The sequence below is a fragment of the Armigeres subalbatus genome, chromosome 1 (genome assembly GCF_024139115.2).
Source record: "Armigeres subalbatus isolate Guangzhou_Male chromosome 1, GZ_Asu_2, whole genome shotgun sequence".
Taxonomy (NCBI): domain Eukaryota; kingdom Metazoa; phylum Arthropoda; class Insecta; order Diptera; family Culicidae; genus Armigeres; species Armigeres subalbatus.
This window is the reverse complement of record NC_085139.1, coordinates 97,979,207-97,998,416: the sequence shown is the minus strand read 5'-3', so window position 1 is coordinate 97,998,416 and position 19,210 is coordinate 97,979,207. Positions and strand designations below refer to the sequence as shown.

The 19,210-nt window shown below is 39.8% G+C and overlaps 1 protein-coding gene and 1 non-coding gene across 4 annotated transcripts in view; one reads left to right on the top strand and one right to left on the bottom strand.

Annotated features, from left to right (window-relative positions):
* The window catches only part of LOC134203446 (exportin-7), a 55,118-nt gene that overhangs the window by 21,774 nt on the left and 14,134 nt on the right, over positions 1–19,210 (bottom strand). For all 3 annotated transcript variants that reach the window (XM_062678333.1, XM_062678338.1, XM_062678326.1), the window contains exons 4-11: positions 4,815–5,098; positions 4,558–4,748; positions 4,285–4,496; positions 4,075–4,213; positions 3,934–4,011; positions 3,111–3,333; positions 2,901–3,020; positions 2,736–2,829 (exon numbers count right to left, since the gene is read on the bottom strand). In XM_062678333.1, the coding sequence (XP_062534317.1) occupies positions 2,736–2,829; positions 2,901–3,020; positions 3,111–3,333; positions 3,934–4,011; positions 4,075–4,213; positions 4,285–4,496; positions 4,558–4,748; positions 4,815–5,098 (1,341 nt within the window). The remainder of the gene's footprint in view (positions 1–2,735; positions 2,830–2,900; positions 3,021–3,110; positions 3,334–3,933; positions 4,012–4,074; positions 4,214–4,284; positions 4,497–4,557; positions 4,749–4,814; positions 5,099–19,210) is intronic.
* On the top strand, positions 3,627–3,698 carry Trnaq-cug (transfer RNA glutamine (anticodon CUG)). Its single transcript has one exon. It is a non-coding gene; the product is annotated as a tRNA-Gln (tRNA).

Here is a 19,210-nt window from a genome sequence, read left to right as displayed (position 1 = left end):
TTTTGAGTATGCACTAATAAGCATTAGAGCAAGCCTTCGCTCACTAATGATTTCCCCGAAACAACAGAAAATATGTATTTAAAATTAAAAAGATCAATCTGAATATTCAACAGTTTAAAATCTCTTTTAAAAACTGTTAAGCTCTAAACTTTATCAATTAATAAAGTGTAGAGTTTAACAGTTTTTGAAAGAGGTTTTTAGAACTCATCCGAGTCAGCTATTGGCTTTGTGAATATATTGAGATCCTCAATCCGCTGTGCCCATCCTGCCTTCATTACTATATACCCAATCATAAACTGTAACACAAAACCTCTTCAATTAATCGCTGTTGAAAATCTAATGACAACACCGAGATTCACAGCGAATCTGGAGTTACGAAGTTCCGAACAGCGTCAAAAAGTACTAAGTGGTCATTTTTTTTAATTTCAAGTCCGTCTTGAATAAAGCATCTTTCGACGGATAAAGTTTTAATTTTTTCAACATTTTTTCTCATTTCACGACGATGCTCACGGAACATAGCCAAAAGCTTCAAATAGTTAAAAATAGTGACTTTTTCCGAGAAAAAGTGACTTTACTGACTTAAGGTCGAAAAAAGAGACTTTTTAGTGACCGACCCGAAAAAAGTGACCAAGTCACAGTGACCCGCTACCAGACCTGTATGAAGGTCTCTTTTTTACCAGCGGGAGACAAAGCAGCCAAAAATAAAAATGATCTTAATAATCAAGAAGGATAAAAAAATATAGGTAAATAATATCATCAAAATGGATCATGCAGTTACGGAATGGCATCAATTATCGAATAGTTTTTAGCGTTAGATTTTTTGTGGATCTTGTGTACCTAATTAGGATGTGAAATAAAAACTTTTACCTTTTAAGTAAAATAAACTTTTACAAAATTACAAAAATAAATGAGAGAACATAATTCCTTACTAATTTGTTTTACGGTTGTGAAAACAAGCCATAATAGGAAATGATAAACTCGAAAATAGAGGAAACCTAACAACGGAAAATCTGCGTTACCTTCGATACGCTAGTTTAACAAAGTTATAAAGTTTCTAACTTCATATTCAGAATATAATTTCTCCTAATCTATCGCTCACATTCTCGCAAAAGTGCTACATACACGCGGACGCACATATCGACAGGACGACATATATTACAATAGTAAAGGACGAGAGTTAGCGCATTCATACCATCGCAAATATTACTAATTTAGAAGCTATGGGAGTGAGGGATGGGGTGTATCGAAGATAATTTCGCGTTAGTGGAGTCACGATGCTTAATCCGGAAATGGAACGAATGTTTTTTTTAAAATCAATTTTAAAGCGGATTGGATTCACGCCAATTATAGTAAAACAAAATCCCCTTACAACGTTTCAGAGGGTTACATCAATATGAATAGTTTAGGTACCTTTGCGAAGACGGAGGAACCGTAAATTAGACTCAAAAGGGAAACTAATCGGAATGGCACAGTATTCATAGGACGCTTGGAAATCCGTATTAGTCTGTCAATAAACAAATGATTTTTTGAACACCTAAAAGTAGCCAGAATAGAAAGGCTGATTACTGTCTGTTAAATTCTTACAGAACAACGCAGTTAATCAAGCTCATCGGTTTTTTAAGGAGAATCCCTACAAATTCCTAGCAATTATAAAGTAACGAATTTGATAAACATATTCTAACTCAATTGCTACCAAAATACATATCCAATAAAACGTGGTCAAAGAAATCATCAGAATTCAAAAGTAATCATCATGATCCCATCTATAGATGCTCAAATCAACCTCAAATATCTGTATACACAATCTTTACACGCAATCTCTGTTAAAGCTATTCTTTGATGTCGATGCGTATTTTGATTTACGCCAGCAAAATCAAATGGGGAAAAGATTTGTACGATCCGCATTCGTTCGAAAATTCGATTCGTCCGTAAACAATAATAGGGGTGATATACTCAAATCTGAACCAAATCCACACTCTATGCAAGAAAAGCATGCCTGGTAAAGGGCATAATTACATTTTATATTGGACTTTGACTACGTGCGTCTTTGATACGCCGAAAGCCTGTTACAAGCGATCTTTAGTTTCTCAAACGTCAGATTAAAAAAAAGTTCCCGAATATGTTCGTTGGCGTCAGTTGTCTTGTCGATTCATTAGAAAACGATAAGCTATTCTTGATTTTTGAGCAAAAATATTAGAATTTTGTTATTTTTCTACATTTTTTGAATAGGTGGTCTCATGATTACGCTATACAAGTTGATAAGATAGGTGCAAACAATTTAAAATAATACAAATAAACATGAATAACAATTCTATGTTGAAAAGTAGGCACTCATTTGACATCGAGAATTTTAAATCAAATGCATATCACATTTTTCCTGATTTTGATATAATTTTCTGATGATTGACATAAAAAATAATCATAAACATTTGTAATAAAAATGGACCAAATTCATTGAAAAGTATAGGGATCACGTTGACGACAATATATCACTTTGCGGGATAAACAATCAATCTGTTTCTAAAATGATTAAAATATAGAAAGGTTCTCATATCGCCCATTTCCAGATTAAGCACAATGATTTTCCAAACGTTGACTTCGATACCGCCTAATGTGTATGATACTGCCATGAACCTATCACGCTTTAGTATGAGTTTGTGTCATATCTTGATATAGGGACTGGGTGAACGAGTGGGTGAGTGGGTGGATGAGTCTTAAAATTACTAGGAAACTACCATTTCGTTTAGAGACGAGCTGTTCGCCAGGCTGTTGGCCGACTTGAGGGAATCGTTCAGGTCCCGACGGAACGCCGACAGGTTTTGCGTAAATCTGTTCAAATGAAAAAAAAGCAGTCGAAGTTAGTACGGTTTCGAAATAATTATTAGTAGGATTGCACTCACCGATCTCGATTCCGGACGTGTAAATTTCGCTCGATTCCGTCCATCAGAGTATCGAAGAGGCATGCCATCGATTGTTGCTTCTCGATATGTTGCGAATGGACGATGTTTTCTCGAAGTTGGCTGTGTGGGGGAAAAGAGAGTAATAGAGTGTCACCATTTCTAACAGTAACATAGTAATAAGCTGCCATTATATGACAGAATCACACTCACCGGAAGTACTCCTCGTACAGCAGTATTAGCACCAGCAATGGCCTCGACATGGACCATTGGTTCTTGCAGTCGTCATACATCACGATATTCAGCAGAGTGGATAACAGGTTCTGGAGGATTTCCGGGTGCAGTTCCATCACCTTGAGAAACACGTTATTCTCCGGCAGGACGCTCTGCCGTAGCTTCTTATTCGGGAATGTCGTTACCAGTAGCATGTGTTTTTCTGTAAGACATAAAAAGCCAAGCAACACGTGAATGATGTTTCTCTCAGTGTTCGAAATATTAATGGAAGAGGGGAAAAAGAGCAACGACAGAGTGAGTGCTATAAATAGAACCTACACCGCACTTACACCACCTCTCGCTTGTTCTGTTATAGATACCGTTAATCGAACGGACAAGTTGAAACGAAACAGAAAGTGTGATAAAGAGGAGAAAATCAACGGCGCATCGCTTCTGCGTCGATTCATGTTCAGTGTCGTTGCTTTTGGGTGTACTTGAACACTCGCCTCTCTAACGGGTTCCATGGTGTAATGGTTAGCACTTTGGACTCTGAATCCAACGATCCGAGTTCAAATCTCGGTGGAACCTAGCGGTACTTTTTTTTCCTCCTTAATTTCAGGATTGTATCGTCCCAACTTTTTATGGTGAATTCCTGATCAAGGAAGACTAAAGAAATATATACCGTTTTGACTCAAATCCCGAACATGACTCATATTCCGAACACTACATATGAGATATTTTTTGGCATATTTTCTTTAGAGGATGAACCCAAACTTATGACCAGAAATGTAGGTACTAAGGTTAAGCACCAATCAAAACTTACCTTTTAGCTGCAACTGTTTAAAAATGTACGTCACTATATAATCTAACGTCGAACAGCAACCGGAACCCACCAGAACATCTAAAAATGAATATAATAAACGATAATCGTCAACATCGATAATTTCCTGTTTTCAATATTCACCTAAAGCATTGAGACCCTTCGATATACTCTCCAAAATGTACAAAAACACTGGCGGTTCCAAAGTGGACAGGTATGTGATGTGATCTTGAGCTAAACACTCAATCAGTATGTAATATGCTTGCGATAGTTTTGGATAGATCTGCGGATGAACAATGAATATTTTTTCATACGGGGTTTTGTTTCATCTAACTCGTCAGTATCAATCCATACCAGTATGTCGTCGTGGGAGATGGACAGTATCAGCTTGGCGGTCATGTTCAGCACATTGTCCAGTGCATCGTCCCCATACAGTTTAAACACTCCAAAGTTGACGTAGTTTCCGCTGAGGATTGCCTTTAGCATTTGGAAGCACACGGCGTAGCCCTTCAGCTTCATCGGATAAATTTGTTCCTTCGGTACATCCAGTGACAGGATTCGTTCACCTAAAGAACAAACACAATTACTTTCGGAAGCTTATTGCGAAGCATCGTTGAAGCCACTTACCGTAGCAACAAATTAGTTTGGAAGTTTCCCTAAATAGCAAAATTCCATTTGGACTGGAAACGTCAAACTGCAACCGTTGCGACCGATTGTACACCAGCTCGGCAAACAGTTTCAACACTGGCGTCGTCACCGCCGGATCATGAGCCCACAGTTCTACTGCTCGGATCAGAATCGGCGAATAGTCCGGATATCTGTGAACAAAATTCGAAACTAATTACATCCCGGTACGAGGCACGCCTAAAACCCAGCGCACTCACATCCAATCAAACAGCATCATGTAAGGATTTTTGGAGTTAAACGCATGCATTAGACCGCGGAGATCGCGTGACAGCCCGATCAGCTCCTTCCGCGCTTCCTCGCTGGGAAAGCTCATCATGACCATGTTTTCGATCGTATTCGTCAGCGGCATCATGAACGTGTTGAACCGGTCGACGTCCTCCGAGAGGTCCACCATCAGCAACCGTCCGAGGCAGGTGTAGAACATGCTTCGACACCGTGACGCACTGACGGCGCCGGTCCCGAGGAAGGAAAAGTGCTCGCGCTGGGGATGAGAGTAGGACAAAGAAATGGTATTTATTAGTTTTAAAAGCGTGTATTGCTTATCGTGTATTGCAATTTGTTTAACTTAAATACCTTATTCGGTTTTTGAATAAGACCGAAACAAATACGAATTGCTTCTTTTGTCATGTAAGGTCTTTGGATAACGAAGGAAGTGTTAAATAAAAAATAAATGGAATAATTGATGAAATCGTAGAACTCACCAGTTTTCTTAAATAAATTTCTGAATTTTGAAAAATAACCTTTCGGTATTGGTCCTGACGGCAGCGCGAAAACAAAATGGGGGCTGGGTGATGCTTTTTTATTTCACCCGGCAAGGTATATAGAACGTTAATTTTAAAATGCTCATTGAAACGTTAAAACACATTTTAGCCGAACAAAGTTTAATTTTTCGAGTAAGAAATTTGATTTACATGCTTAATTCCATAGGGGCGTAACTGTATTGATCGATTTCATAAATATGTTTAATAATAAATTTTCAGCATCACCACTGGCGGCGCGGGATCGCAACAGTGCTTTTTTTGTAGTCAATCCTTTCTTCATATAAAATGCTGGTTCGTTGAGGTTGAATGATCTGCAGCAACACACCGAGGACCACCACCAATGCGATGGATTTTCATTGAAAATGTTACCAGCGCTTCCGTGATGCTGTGCCCGCTCTACTGCGTTCGCTTTGATGCGTCCGCTCTGCGTGAAATCTTGATCGAATGGTCAAAAAAAAAATGAAAATCCATCGAGAAACGGCTGAAAATTTTAAGTTTAAAGTCTATCATAGGGTAAAATGCCCAATAACGGACCCCCAACCAATAGTGGACCCTCCAGCCTTTTTGCATTATTACAGCACAATGTAAACATTTTGCTATGAAATTCCATCGGGAGAACCTACCTAACAGTCCTATGATTTGATTACATGCATTGGAAATGCTATGGAAAGTAAAACTAGATGATATTTTACAATTCTATAAAAATTAAACACCAGAGTGTCCATTATAGGAATATTTTGGGGGGTCCATAATAGGGTAGAAGAACGTACCGAAACGGGACATGAAAATCAAATGAAGTGTCGAGTATAGGGAAGCAATTTCCTATTCTAGACCCTCAGAGGGTCTATTATAGGATGAATTCAATCAGACTTTGAAATGTTAATTTCAACGAATATCGTTGTGTATTAAAGTGTTTTATGTATGTATCGTGAAGAGGAGATGCAGAACTTGTTATCAGATATCAAGCAGAATTATTATGTTGAAATTTTCTACTCCTTATGACCGCAAGAATAAAATTCCGCTACGGGGGTTCACTATTGGGCATTTTACCCTACTTTCGTGAAGGTCCCGGAGGGACGATTCAGTAAAAAGAAATGTGCTGTGGCAGATAATGTCCGAACATGGTTTTCTGGCGAAACTGATTAGACTGATACGTGCAACGTTGGATGGCTCGAAATCAAATATTTGGATTACAGACGCAGTGTCAACCTCGTTTGTGTCCTCAGATCTATTGAAGCTAGGTGATGCACTTTCGAATTTATTGTTCAACATTGCACTGGAAGGCGCTATAAGGAGATCTGGCGTACAGAGGAACGGGACTATCATCACACGGTCGCATATGCTCCTGGGCTTTGCGGACGACATGGAACTTATTGGAATCGATCGCAGAGCAGTAGTGGAGGCTTTTGCCTACTGAAAAGGCATACGGCGAGGATAGGCTTAACCATTAACTCTACCAAGACAAAGTACATGGAAGCAGGTAGAGATAGGGGAAGACCTAGTGATGTTGGTGCTTGATGTGGATGTGTTTGAAGTTGTTGAAGAATTTGTTTATCTTGGAACGCTTGTGACATGTGACAATGACGTTTCCCGTGAAGTGAAAAGACATATTGCTGCTGCGAATATGGCCTTTTACGGATTACGTAACCTTAGGTCCCGCAACCCGCAGACGGAAACGAAATTTGCTCTATACAAAACTCTGATCCTACCAGTGGCCTTTTATGGAAATGAAGGATGGACATTAAAAGAGGTGGACCGAAGAGCTTTCGGGGTTTTCGAGCGAAAAGTGCTGCGTACAATACTCGGAGGGAAACTAGAAAATGGTGTGTGACGCAGACGCATGAATCGTGATCTGTATCAAGTATACAAAGAAGAAAATATTGAATTGTATAAAATACGGCAGACTTCAGTGGGCTGGTCACTTGGTGCGAATGTCGGAAGAAAGAATAGCGAAAACAATATTCAACAGAGAACCAGATAGAGGCCGGCGGTTAAAAAAGCCAAAATTTGAATCACTCTAATGTGCACATTTAGCACAGGTGATGCATCACAATCGTGTAGGGTAAATAACTACTTGGGCCCTGAGAGAGAAGCCAGCTCACTGACAGATCGTTTATTTACTATGTCTTCTTCTTCTTTATTTGTGTTGAAACCGTGGAAACTCAACAAATCGAAGTAACATTTCATAACGTCGAAAGCAACATTTTTCACTCCAATAAAAACTTGTTCGAATTAGCTGATTTTAATGATTATGAACTTCCTAACGTGGAACAAAACCGATTTCTCATAATACGGGATCATTCACATGGATAATTACAGGTTCAATTCACGGTAGCAGATATAAGAAAAGTTGCGAAAATAAATTGCCAAATAAATAATTTTGGTTACGACCATTTGAAGTTGCAACGCAGTGTTTACTTTTTCGGTTCGCAGTGACTGGATCGCAGTGACATTAGGATGAACGTAAATAAAGCGAGCTGTCTTCTCTCTCTCAGCTTGGGCCTATGGACCCGATTCCCGGCTCACTGCACAGAAAACTAAGTATTTATACTTTTTGGAAGCCGTAGGTTTAAGATTGATAATTTTTAAAAAGTCTCCCATTTATTTCGCACAATACTCAATATTTTTCAACTATTTATTTCACTCCTAATTGGTCAGGATTCAGCCAAAACGCACCAAGCGCCAACGAAAAATCACCTATTTTTCTGCACAAACTTTCGTTTAGTAGATTTAATTGATCGTAAATCGTATCGGATATCCCTTAACCCCATAACTGAAGACATCCTTCTGCAAATGTACGTTTAAATCGATATGAACTATTTTCGTTGTCTTTCTACGAACAAAACATCACAAGTCAGTCGAAAAGCCGCTTGGTGCGGTTTGGCTGAACCCCGACCAATTGGTCCAATTATAGAAAATAAAAATGTAGATTCCGAACATTTGCCCTCGGTTGCTACACCACCGAGCCGGAGTGAATCTTTCCACTTTTACAAAACGGTATTTTCATATAAACACCTACCTGAAAATCGTCACAGTTTTCGATACAATATTATCGCTTGAAGCTGTTAATCACCACACAATAATTCTAAACTCACGCACTTTAATTTTTTCTATTTGTTCGTTTCACTAGAACTAATATAAACATATTAGAATACATTTAAAAATGTATCCTCAAACCGAACAAAAATTCACCTCGGCATAAGAACTTATAGCCGCACAGTGCTGCCAAAAAGCCAGGAGTCTTTTTTAGTATGAAAAAAATCCTTCATCGTTCATAGGAAAACTATCTAATATGTTGACGCTATCATGTTATTCATAATTTTCTCGATTTCAAAAAGTGAAAAAATATAGTTTTTAAGCGTTTGGATGAGTTAATATATCTTTTCAACCAATTTTTTATAAATAATATACCATCTGGCATCATGTCGGCGTTGAACGTGCATAATTTTGTTCACGTCGCATTGTCTACCGTCCCGAGAGAGAATGAGAGTAATGGGCCAAACACAATTGATACATTTGCGTGCGTTTTGACAGTTTTCCCATGGAAAAACTGTCAAAACGCACGCAAACGTATCCATTGTGTTTGACTCATAAGTTGTTGAGAGATTGAGCGAAATTTTGCTTAGGCCGGGAACTGGTTTGGAAGTGGGCCGGATATGCAATCGCTATGACTGAAATGAGTGCTGCACATCGTTAATTTAAATCAAATGAAAGCTTTTTCAAACGATGTTTACCAAGAAAAGCTATTTTTAAGCAGAAGTAAACCCCTTTGCAGTATTGCACGGCCCACGAAATTCAGAAAAAGTTGCTTCCTGCCATAAATATCAATTAAATAATGCAGTCGTATGCATGTTAGGCCGGGAATGGGGTAAGAAACCCTATATACAGATGCAATTGCTGAAAGATTAGATAAGGGGTCATTCAAATATGACGTCCACAGTTTGAGGGGGGAGGGGGTTAAGATTTTGTGACAGTGCATACACTTGGTATACAAAAAAGTGTGACAGAGGGGGGAGGGGGTGTTGAAAAATCCCAAAAATTGGTGGACGTCATATTTGAATCAACCCTAATTAAAATTAGATAATTTCTCACCAACATCATTGCGGCAGTAACAAGCCTGTGTTGATGTATAATAATAATAAATAAATAAACGTACTTTAAACGTAAAATTTTAGTTGATTTTGTAAATCGTTTGTCAATCCTCCCCACAAATTCAACCATTTCCAGCTTACCACAAATAATAAAGCATATTTGACTGTTGTGGGAATAGATGCATTAAATTGGGCTTTCTGAACGATTCACAAGCTTTTAACAAAACTAACAAAAATGCGAGTGTTACAAATATGCGATCATGAGCAGAATATATCCTGTTGATTTTGTGGTTCGTTTTTTATATATCTCATGAAATACGTTTATTTTCATTTACAACTAAAATAAAATAGGAGGTACCTCAATGAAAGCATAAGTTTGAAAGGGTACCTCTCAAAAAAAGGTTGAGAACCGCTGTTCCTAGCTTCTGAAGATATCTGCACAGAGAAACAGACGTGTCACTCAACACATGTTCCACCGTTTGCCTTTTCAACGGATGATTTAATTAATTGGCCACCGATGGTGCTTCCATCAATTTTGCTTATGTTTGACGTTTGCTCACTACCGCCATCTGGTTGCCGCTTGATCACACGTTGAGAAGTTAGCATTGGGCGATAATGTTTTCGTAACGATGATTTTAATGGCAAACAACCAAAAATTTTTAATCCAAAGTGATCGGCTAGAGTCTAGGTTGCAAGTTAGTGATACCGTTTTGGTGAACATAGGGTAGAGAATCATTTGGGCAGCACCCCCTATTCCCGTCAGCAACGTTCATTTCTCGAGCGCATTACAACCGAATTACTTGGTTTTTAGTACATGGCTAGTTTCTGTCGATATCTAGTGATGTACAAACAATCAAGCCATTTGGTTGGAACGCTGTCGAGTTATTAACATTGCGGACGGGAATAGGGGGTGCTGCCCAAATAGTCCCGCTCCCTATCACCCTAAAAGTCTAAATTCCATCTTCTTACTCGCGAAGACATTAAAAGTGGTTCTAGTGCTTTTAGTGGCCACTTTGTGGCGGCTGGTCCTCCTTATCGCCAACGTGAGGCCAGCAAGTGATGCGAGAGGTCGCCATCCAGCTCGAACATTATAATCGACACGTGGTTAGTTAGTGGGCTGGATAGGCAAGGTGTCAGAACCGCGAGTTTAAGAAAATCCCTCTCAAGTGCAAACCTAGTGCCGATTGAAGTGTTTCCTCTCCCATTTGGTCGTCCGTAACCATACGACCCAATAAAGCGTCGTTAGCCATACGACAACCCACCACGTTCCACGATCGGAACGGTCCCCGGCCCGAGAAGGGTGAAGCGCTCCAGTTATCCGGTTCAAGATCGCCGTCGGCACCCAGAAGACATCACCAGCAGATAGTCGAGCCGTGAGTGAATTCAGTAATTCTTTTAATAAATTGTGAAAATCTCAACAAAAATCAATTTTCTCAATATATATTTTTCTGATTGGGGGTCGTACACAAATTACGTAAGCACTTATGGGGTAGGGGGGGGTCGGCCATTTTCTTACGCTCCATATAAATAAAAAATGATTTGTATAGGATAAATCTTACATGGAGGGAGGGGGGTTGAAAAAACCCAGAAAAAATGCTTACGTAATTGATGTACGGTCCCTTGGGTGTTTAAGCTATAAATCAAGACAAAATTTTCAAAACGACTTATCTGCTTTTGTAAACAAATATTCAAACGACGATTTGACGAATCTGATAGCTCTCCCACGCAAACCAACACCATCAACAGGTAGCGGAGTTCTTCACCAGCCTATTGATGGTGTTGATTTGCGTGGGAGAGCTATCAGATTCGTCAAATAGTCGTTTGAATCATTGTTTATAAAAGCAGATAAGTCGTTTTGAAAATTTTGTCTTGAAATCTTGCTATCAGTTTCTAATTTGCGTGCACCGAAAGAAAATTTTTCAGGTTGTGAAAAGAAGGCAACAGGTGAGTTTTCCCCAGCACATTGTGTCGACCCTGAGTAATTGAAGAGGTGAGCTGGCTCGGGACGTTAAGACGTCCATGCCACAGACGCATGGGCGTCATTGGTAGTGAGAGTGGTTGGCTGCGTCAATTTGAAACCTAGCCTACTATAGTATTCCATATATGGAAACAATCTTTATCAGGCTATTATCCGGCCCACTGCAATCTTTCGTTTTTCGTGGCTTGAACGCTGGCTGTTTCCCCCAACAACTGATGCAATTCGTGGTTCATTCACCTGCTAGATTTCTTTTAAAAAAAGGAAAGACTGCATTTACGCACAACCCAACACAGGTGCTTAATAGTTGCCAGACTATTACACGAAAGAATACTGGAGTGTGGGACTCCCTGATTAAAAGGGGTGGTCATACCCACGTATCCGAGGATGGAGAGATGCGGCCTCGAACCGTGCATTGTGGCGTCAAATTGTTGATTCAGTGTTATCTGTTTAGATGTTAACTAAATAAATGAATGAATGAATACCCACTAAGCTACCTTGGGCTCCTCCCATCATTTCCCCTAGAAACTGCCTCCCAGCATTACTTCGGGGGATAGGCAGTACAGGGCCCTCCTTAGCCGTGCGATAAGACGGGCGGCTACAAAGCAAGACCATGCTGAGGGTGGCTGGGTTCGATTCCCGGTGCCGGTCCAGGCAATTTTCAGTATGGAAATTGTCTCGACTTCCCTGGGCATAAAAGTATCATCGTGTAAGCCTCATGATATACGAATGCAGAAATGGTAACTTGGCTTATAAACATCGCAGTATATAATTGTGGAAGTGCTTAATAAACACTAAGTGAGGCGGCTTTGTCCCAGTGCGGGATGTAATGCCAATAAGAAGAAGAAGAAGGCAGTACTTACTGTACTCGCTCATTCACGCTCACACAGGCGCACATCCCAGGTGCCTCGTGCTTTCGATATCTATAGGTGCCAACAGTTCTACGCTATGACCCACCTATCTCGGCATGATCAGTTCATACTCACACCTATGCGGTCTCTCTTCTGCCATGCCGCGCGATGACGACTTCTTGTCGACTGCTACTGGAGCTGTTGGACATCATCCTCGATAATTTCGCAACAGTAACTGAAGTTCTCTTGCATACATAGTCGACGTGGATAGCTTGTCGTCTGTCATGACCCCGAAGAGCTTCAGGCTCCGCTTTGACGTGATCGCAATTTCACCTACATGAATCACTGCATGTTGTGCCGACTTGCGGATGTTGACGATAACCACCTCCGTCTTATGTTGAGCGAGCTCCAGGCCTTTAGCGCTCATCCAACCGTGCTACTCGCGTGTGTTGCGGTCAGTTCTATCTCGGGAATTGACTCCCGGTAAACCTCCAGGGTTACATCAACGGCGAAGCTCTTGTTGCTCTTAATGCCCTTGTTAAGCTTGAATCACTTCACGGCGGTCCGCTCTTACTTCCTCAGTGCGGGCACGTTGCATCCTTTGTTTAGCCTTAAGGCAGGTTGATCGATGGGCTGCAATCTCGGCACTCCAACAATAAAGCGGGCGTCTGCCATAACCGACTTCTGACCCACTAGGTAGGACGATAAATTGGCAATCATCTGGTTGAATTGTTCTAATGGCCCCTTGGTGGGGCATAGCAGCTACAATAGAACACACCATTGATCTTGGTTATCGCGACACCCTCAGTAGAGGAATGTACCACCTCTTGGATCGGGTATCACCCAATTGCCGTACGGGCGTTGTACGGGTCGGACAGGAGGGCGACACGGGTCCTCGACTCCGAGACCGACTACCACAGCATGCGGCTGGGCAGATGCACAATAATGGTTAAGATTCAGCTGTGTTGCTTGCACGGCTTCTTCTTATTGGCCTCACAGTAAGGACACGAAGGTTCACCCATAACGTGGTTACGAGCTTGCTTCTAACTGGCACAGATGAAGAACTTTGGTGTCTTGTCGCATTCATGTGTCTTATGCCCTTCCTCACAACGACGCCACAGGTTGCTGCGGTCTGGGTCCTTACAATCGCGGGTCTTTTATTCGGACTATAAGCACCGATGATAGGACCCTGGCATCCACCACTGAAGTTGGCTGGAGTATGCTTATTAGGTATACTGACCAACCGATCTTCAACTTCTCTCGCATCCAGGACCTTTTTGGCCTCCGTTACCGGTAACCTGACGTAGACTAGCTGCGTGCCAAAGGGTTCGCTTCTTAGGCGTAAAGAGGTCTTCTCAACCTCCATACCGCACTGCTATTTGACAGCAGAGATGATGTAGTCTACATCTGTGACCGTGACTTCGTCCAGATTACACTGGAGGATCACTTTCGCACCCAACGACCTCACCTCGACGCCGTCACCCAGGGCACCCTGGACCCGCTTTTTGTAAGCCGTATCGCTTGCTTGCGCCTCACTATTCAATACCAAGATCAGTTCCTCACCCTTGGTGCGACTGACGCTTCGCATGTCCTCTCCCACTGGATTTAAGGACTTCGACATTTTTTGCCTTATCGTTTTTGACCGCCTACTTAATGTACAGTCTTTCATCTGTAGGTACACCACAATAGGTGGCCCAGCATGTTTTTTTACTGATTCAATCATTTTTTGCCTTTCTCGTACAACAAAGTTGTACCAGAAGGCTATAATTTCACTCCAGAAGCCAAATTTTGATAGAAGGCTCGGAGACCCATAGTGTTATATACCAATCGACTCAGCTCGAAAAACTGAGCACATGTCTGACTGTGTGTGTGTGTGTGTGTGTAGCCCCGGGAATTTTTTATTGTTAAACACGTTTCATATAGAAGGACTTGACCGATTCGAGTGCAACTAGTTTCATTCGACGGAGAAACTTTCCTAGTTGGACACTATTGTTTTTGTTTGCTAATAACTCATTCGATTCGAATAATATTTCTATTTTTCTTTTAACAAATACGCTGTTTACATGCACACTTTAAGTCATTAATCAATTTAGCCATGACGCAATCCATTACTCTCATAATAATTGCTTAAAAATTACTCAATTATTGAGTAATTTATAAGCAGCGTGATAGAGTTGCATCAAATATTTTAACCGCCAAGATGTAGGCAATTAGCACAGCATTTACAACATTAATTCGAATCCAACATATCGAATCGAGAAAGGCATAATCACCACTTGGGGATAAATTTGGGTTTTTTTTATTATCATTCAGCGGCGAACTCTTAAATCAGGGCTGCCCAACGTACGGCCCGCGGGCCGGATGCGGCCCTCGGCTCCATTTTTTGTGGCCCACGCGCCGTAGCAGAAAATACTTTATAACCGGCCCGCAAGTTTTTCGGCTCGGGAAGCTTCTTTTTATCATTCATTATTAAATACTGTAGGATATTACTGGTGCTAAAAAAATGAAGTCTTGCAATCGATACTTTTATTGTGTTCCAATAATTCCAATAATAAAATTAAAACAAAAAATAACGTTTTAGATATTTTGAAATGGCTGCAGTGGTTCACTAAGTGAAACGAAAGGTTGATGTGGAACATCACGTTTTCGTGTTGAACAAAGAAAGCTGGTTTGCTTAATTTGTTCGGAAAGTGTTGCTGTGTTGAAGGAATATGATCTGAAACGACATTACGAAACCAAGCATTTTACAAAATACGAAATTTAGACTAAATCAGAAAGAAAACGAATGTTAAAAGAGCTTCAAAAATAAGGCGCTTATTTAATTCAATTTCCATTTTTTTTTAACTAATTTTATTTGCTAATTATGTAATACATGCATTCATCTCTTAGACTAGGTGTTCCGTGTTTTCTTAACACTATCATCCTTATTTGCTATGTTATATTTTTAGCTATTATTAATATATTTCAATTGCCTCTGGCAGTTAGAATTTTTCCTCTGGTTGAATTGAACCATGTAGGAATTACAATGCTTTCAACTTAAACTAATCTTAACCTATTTTATACTAAGGGTACAAGGAGTTAATCGTTGCAATAGAAGATTGCAACGATTTTTGTCTAAAATTGGAAATTATTTTGTTGGACATTTGTTGCAATGTCTCAATATTAGAAATTCTATGAAGTTCATTGGTACTATACCACGGAGGCAACTTCAGAATCATTTTCAGAATTTTATTTTGAATCAAGTCCTAAATATTTAGCTTCGCTAGACCAATTAATTGGAACCCCATTCATAGTGACAATACAGCTAGAAGGTTTCAAATAAGAAGCTCTCGGCTTATGTGGGAAAATTATAAGCTGAGTTTTGGAAGCATTCGGGGAAATTTTCCATTTTTGCAAGTAAGTGGAAAAAATATCCAAACTTTTTTGCAATCTACTACGAATGACACGAAGGCTACGCCCTTTGGCTGAGAGACCTGTGTCATCTGCAAACAAAGATTTTTGACACCCTGGTGGTAAATCAGGTAAGTCAGAAGAAAAAATGTTATACAAAATGGGCCCCAGTATGCTGCCTTGGGGAACACTAGCTCTTACAGGTCATCTTTCAGATTACGAATTCTGATAGTTTACCTGCAGTGAGCGATCTGATAAATAATTTTGGATCAGTTTAATAATGTACAGAGGAAAATTAAAATTTATCAATTTTACAATCAAACCTTCAAACCTTCAAAACTGTCAAATGCTTTCTCTATATCAAGAAGAACAACAGTCGAATTTCAGATTTGTTAAGTTTAATTAAATTCGTATTACTTACCAACTGACGAGGGGTTGAATGCCTATGGCGAGAACCAAATTGTTCATCAGCAAAAATTGAATTGTCATTGATATGAACCATCATTCTACTTAAAGTAATCTTTTAAACAGCTTGCTTATTGAAGGAAGTAAACTGATTAAGGATAACTAGAAGCCTCAGCTGGATTTTTGTCCGGCTTCAAAATTGGAACAACTTTGGCGTTTTTCCATTTATCTGGGAAGTATGCCAATTGAAAACATTTGTTAAATAAATTAACCAAAAAGGATAAAGAGCTCTCAGGAAGTTTTTGATAAGTATGTAGAAAATACCATCATCACCTGGGCTTTCATATTTTTAAATTTTCTAGTAATAGATCTCACTTCATCCAAATTGGTTCCCAACGAAGGGTCAAAAACATTATCTTGGTTGAGAATGTCTTCGAAGCTTCGTGTAACCTGATCCTCAATTGGACTAGTGAGACCTAGACTAAAATTATGGGCACTCTCGAACTGCTGAGCAAGTTTTTGAGCCTTTTCGCCATTTGTTAATAAAATTTTATTTCCCTCTTTATGCGCTGGAATTGGCTTTTGAGGTTTTTTAAGAATTTTCGTTAATTTCCAAAAGGGTTTCGAACTGGGATCCACTTCAACAGATTATTCTAAAAGTTGGTATTTCTCAGAATAGCGAAACTTTTTTTAATTTCATTTTTCAAATCTCGCCAAATAACTTTTAATGCGGGATCGCGAGTTCTTTGGTATTGCCTTCGTCTCACATTTTTAAGACGGATCGGTAGCTGAAGATTGTCGTCAATAATAATGGAGTTGAATTTAATTTCACATTTCGGAATTGCAATGCCTCTGGCTTCGACAATTAAATTTGTCAAAGATACGAGAGCATTATCAATATCACTTTTGGTATCGAGAGGAATATCAACATCAAAATTCCTATCGATATACGTTTTATATAAATCCCAATCAGCTCTATGATAATTAAAAGTAGAGCTGATTGGATTATAAATGGCTTCTTGTGAGATTTCAAATGTCACAGGAAGGTGATCAGAGTCAAAGTCAGCATGAGTTACCAATTGGCCACACAGCTGACTTGAATCCGTTAAAACTAAATCAATTGTAGAAGGATTTCGACTGGAAGAAAAACAAGTTGGTCCATTGGGATATTGAATAGTATAATAGCCCGCAGAACAATCTTCAAATAAAATTTTACCATTGGAATTGCTTTGAGCATTATTCCATGAACGGTGTTTGGCATTGAAGTCACCAATTACGAAGAATTTTGATTTGTTGCGAGTCAGAATTTGAAGATCAGCTTTCAACAAATTCTTTTGCTGCCCATTGCATTGAAAAGGCAAATAGGAAGGAAAATTGACCAAAATTTGTATCAACAGAAACTCCCAAGGTTTCAAAAACTTTGGTTTCAAACGAAGAAAATAATTTATGTTTGATACGTCTATTAATGACAATGGCGACCCCACCACAGGCGCTGTCAAGACGATCATTTCTGTAGATAAAATAATTTGGATCTCTTTTAATGGAGAGTCCGGGCTTTAAATAAGTTTCTGCTATAATGGCAATATGCACATTATGAACTGTTAGGAAGTTGAATAATTCATCTTCCTTACCCTTTAGAGAGCGGGCATTCCAATTTTGAACTTTCACACAATTATTTAGATCCATTAAAACGGAGTCCGATAACAATTTTTTGTGTGTACTTTATACCAACCTGAACAGCTTCTGGTATGGTATTTGCTTTGAACATTGCATCAATCATGTGATGCAATTGTTCAGTTAAAAAATCAAAATCGGAAGCAGTCATGCTACCTGAATCGGCAACATGACCATTATTTTCGTTGGGACATGGGTATAAACCTCATTTTGAGAAGAGAAATTTTGTCTACCAGCAGCGATGTTTGCATACGTAGGTACATTCGAAAAATTGGAATTTACTGAAGTGCTTGCTACCCATTGACGAGCGGCAAAATTTGTTTGTGAATTGTGGTGGGTATGAATTGCTCGACCGGTAACTGGTTTCGAAATTTGAGCGTTTGAAAAATTTCTACCCGTCGAATCTGGGATCCGATTGGAATTTCCCGTCATCAATTTTGCACGGGAATTCAAAACTTTTTTGCGTGAAGGGCATTCCCAGAAATTGGATTTATGATTGCCCCCACAATTTGCACATTTAAATTTATTGGAATCATCTCTCACAGGACATGCGTCCTTGGCGTGAGAGGTTCCACCACAAATCATGCATTTAGCATCCATGTGACAATGTTTGGTTCCATGACCCCACTTTTGGCACTTACGGCACTGGGTGGGGTTTTGGAAATTTCCCCCAGGCCTGCGGAAATGTTCCCACGTAACACGGACATGGGACATAATACAGGCCTTTTCCAAACTTTTCATATTATTTAGTTCACTTTTGTTAAAATGAACTAAATAAAATTCTTGAGAAATGCCCCTCTGGGAAGTACCAGAGTGGGATTTCTTTTTCATCTTAATTACTTGGACTGGTGAAAATCCAAGTAATTGAGAAATTTCAATTTAATCTCATCCAGTGATTTGTCATCACTGGGGAGACCTTCAAGACGACTTTGAACAATCGCTCAGTTTTGTCGTCGTATGTGAAGAATTTATGGCGCTTCTCAGTTAAATACTGAAGAAGACGTTTGCGATCGTCAAAGGATCCCGGCAAAACGCGGCAGTCACCCTTCCTAGCAATCTGAAATGAAACCTTGATCCCCTGAAGGTTACTCAAGATTTCATTCCGAAAGCCAGAAAACTCGGCAACAGATACCACAATTGGCGGAATCCTTTGCTTTTTCGCATGAATCGAATCACCTGGGCTAGAGGTATATTCGATTTGCTCAATGTCATCATTAATCAAATCGAACTGATTGCTCAGTTCGATTGGAGAAGAATTATTTCCGATATTAGAGTTAGAAGGAATATCTGAATTCTCCAGCTTCCTTCCATTTTTTCCGCGCTTTGGCAGGACGGTCTTGAAACCTTGTTTCTTTGAAGGAAGTGGAGAATTCAGAGACTCCCCCTTCCTCTTGTTTTTATTAATGCTCATGGCTGAGCGTGGAGACGTGACCTAAGAGGTTTTTT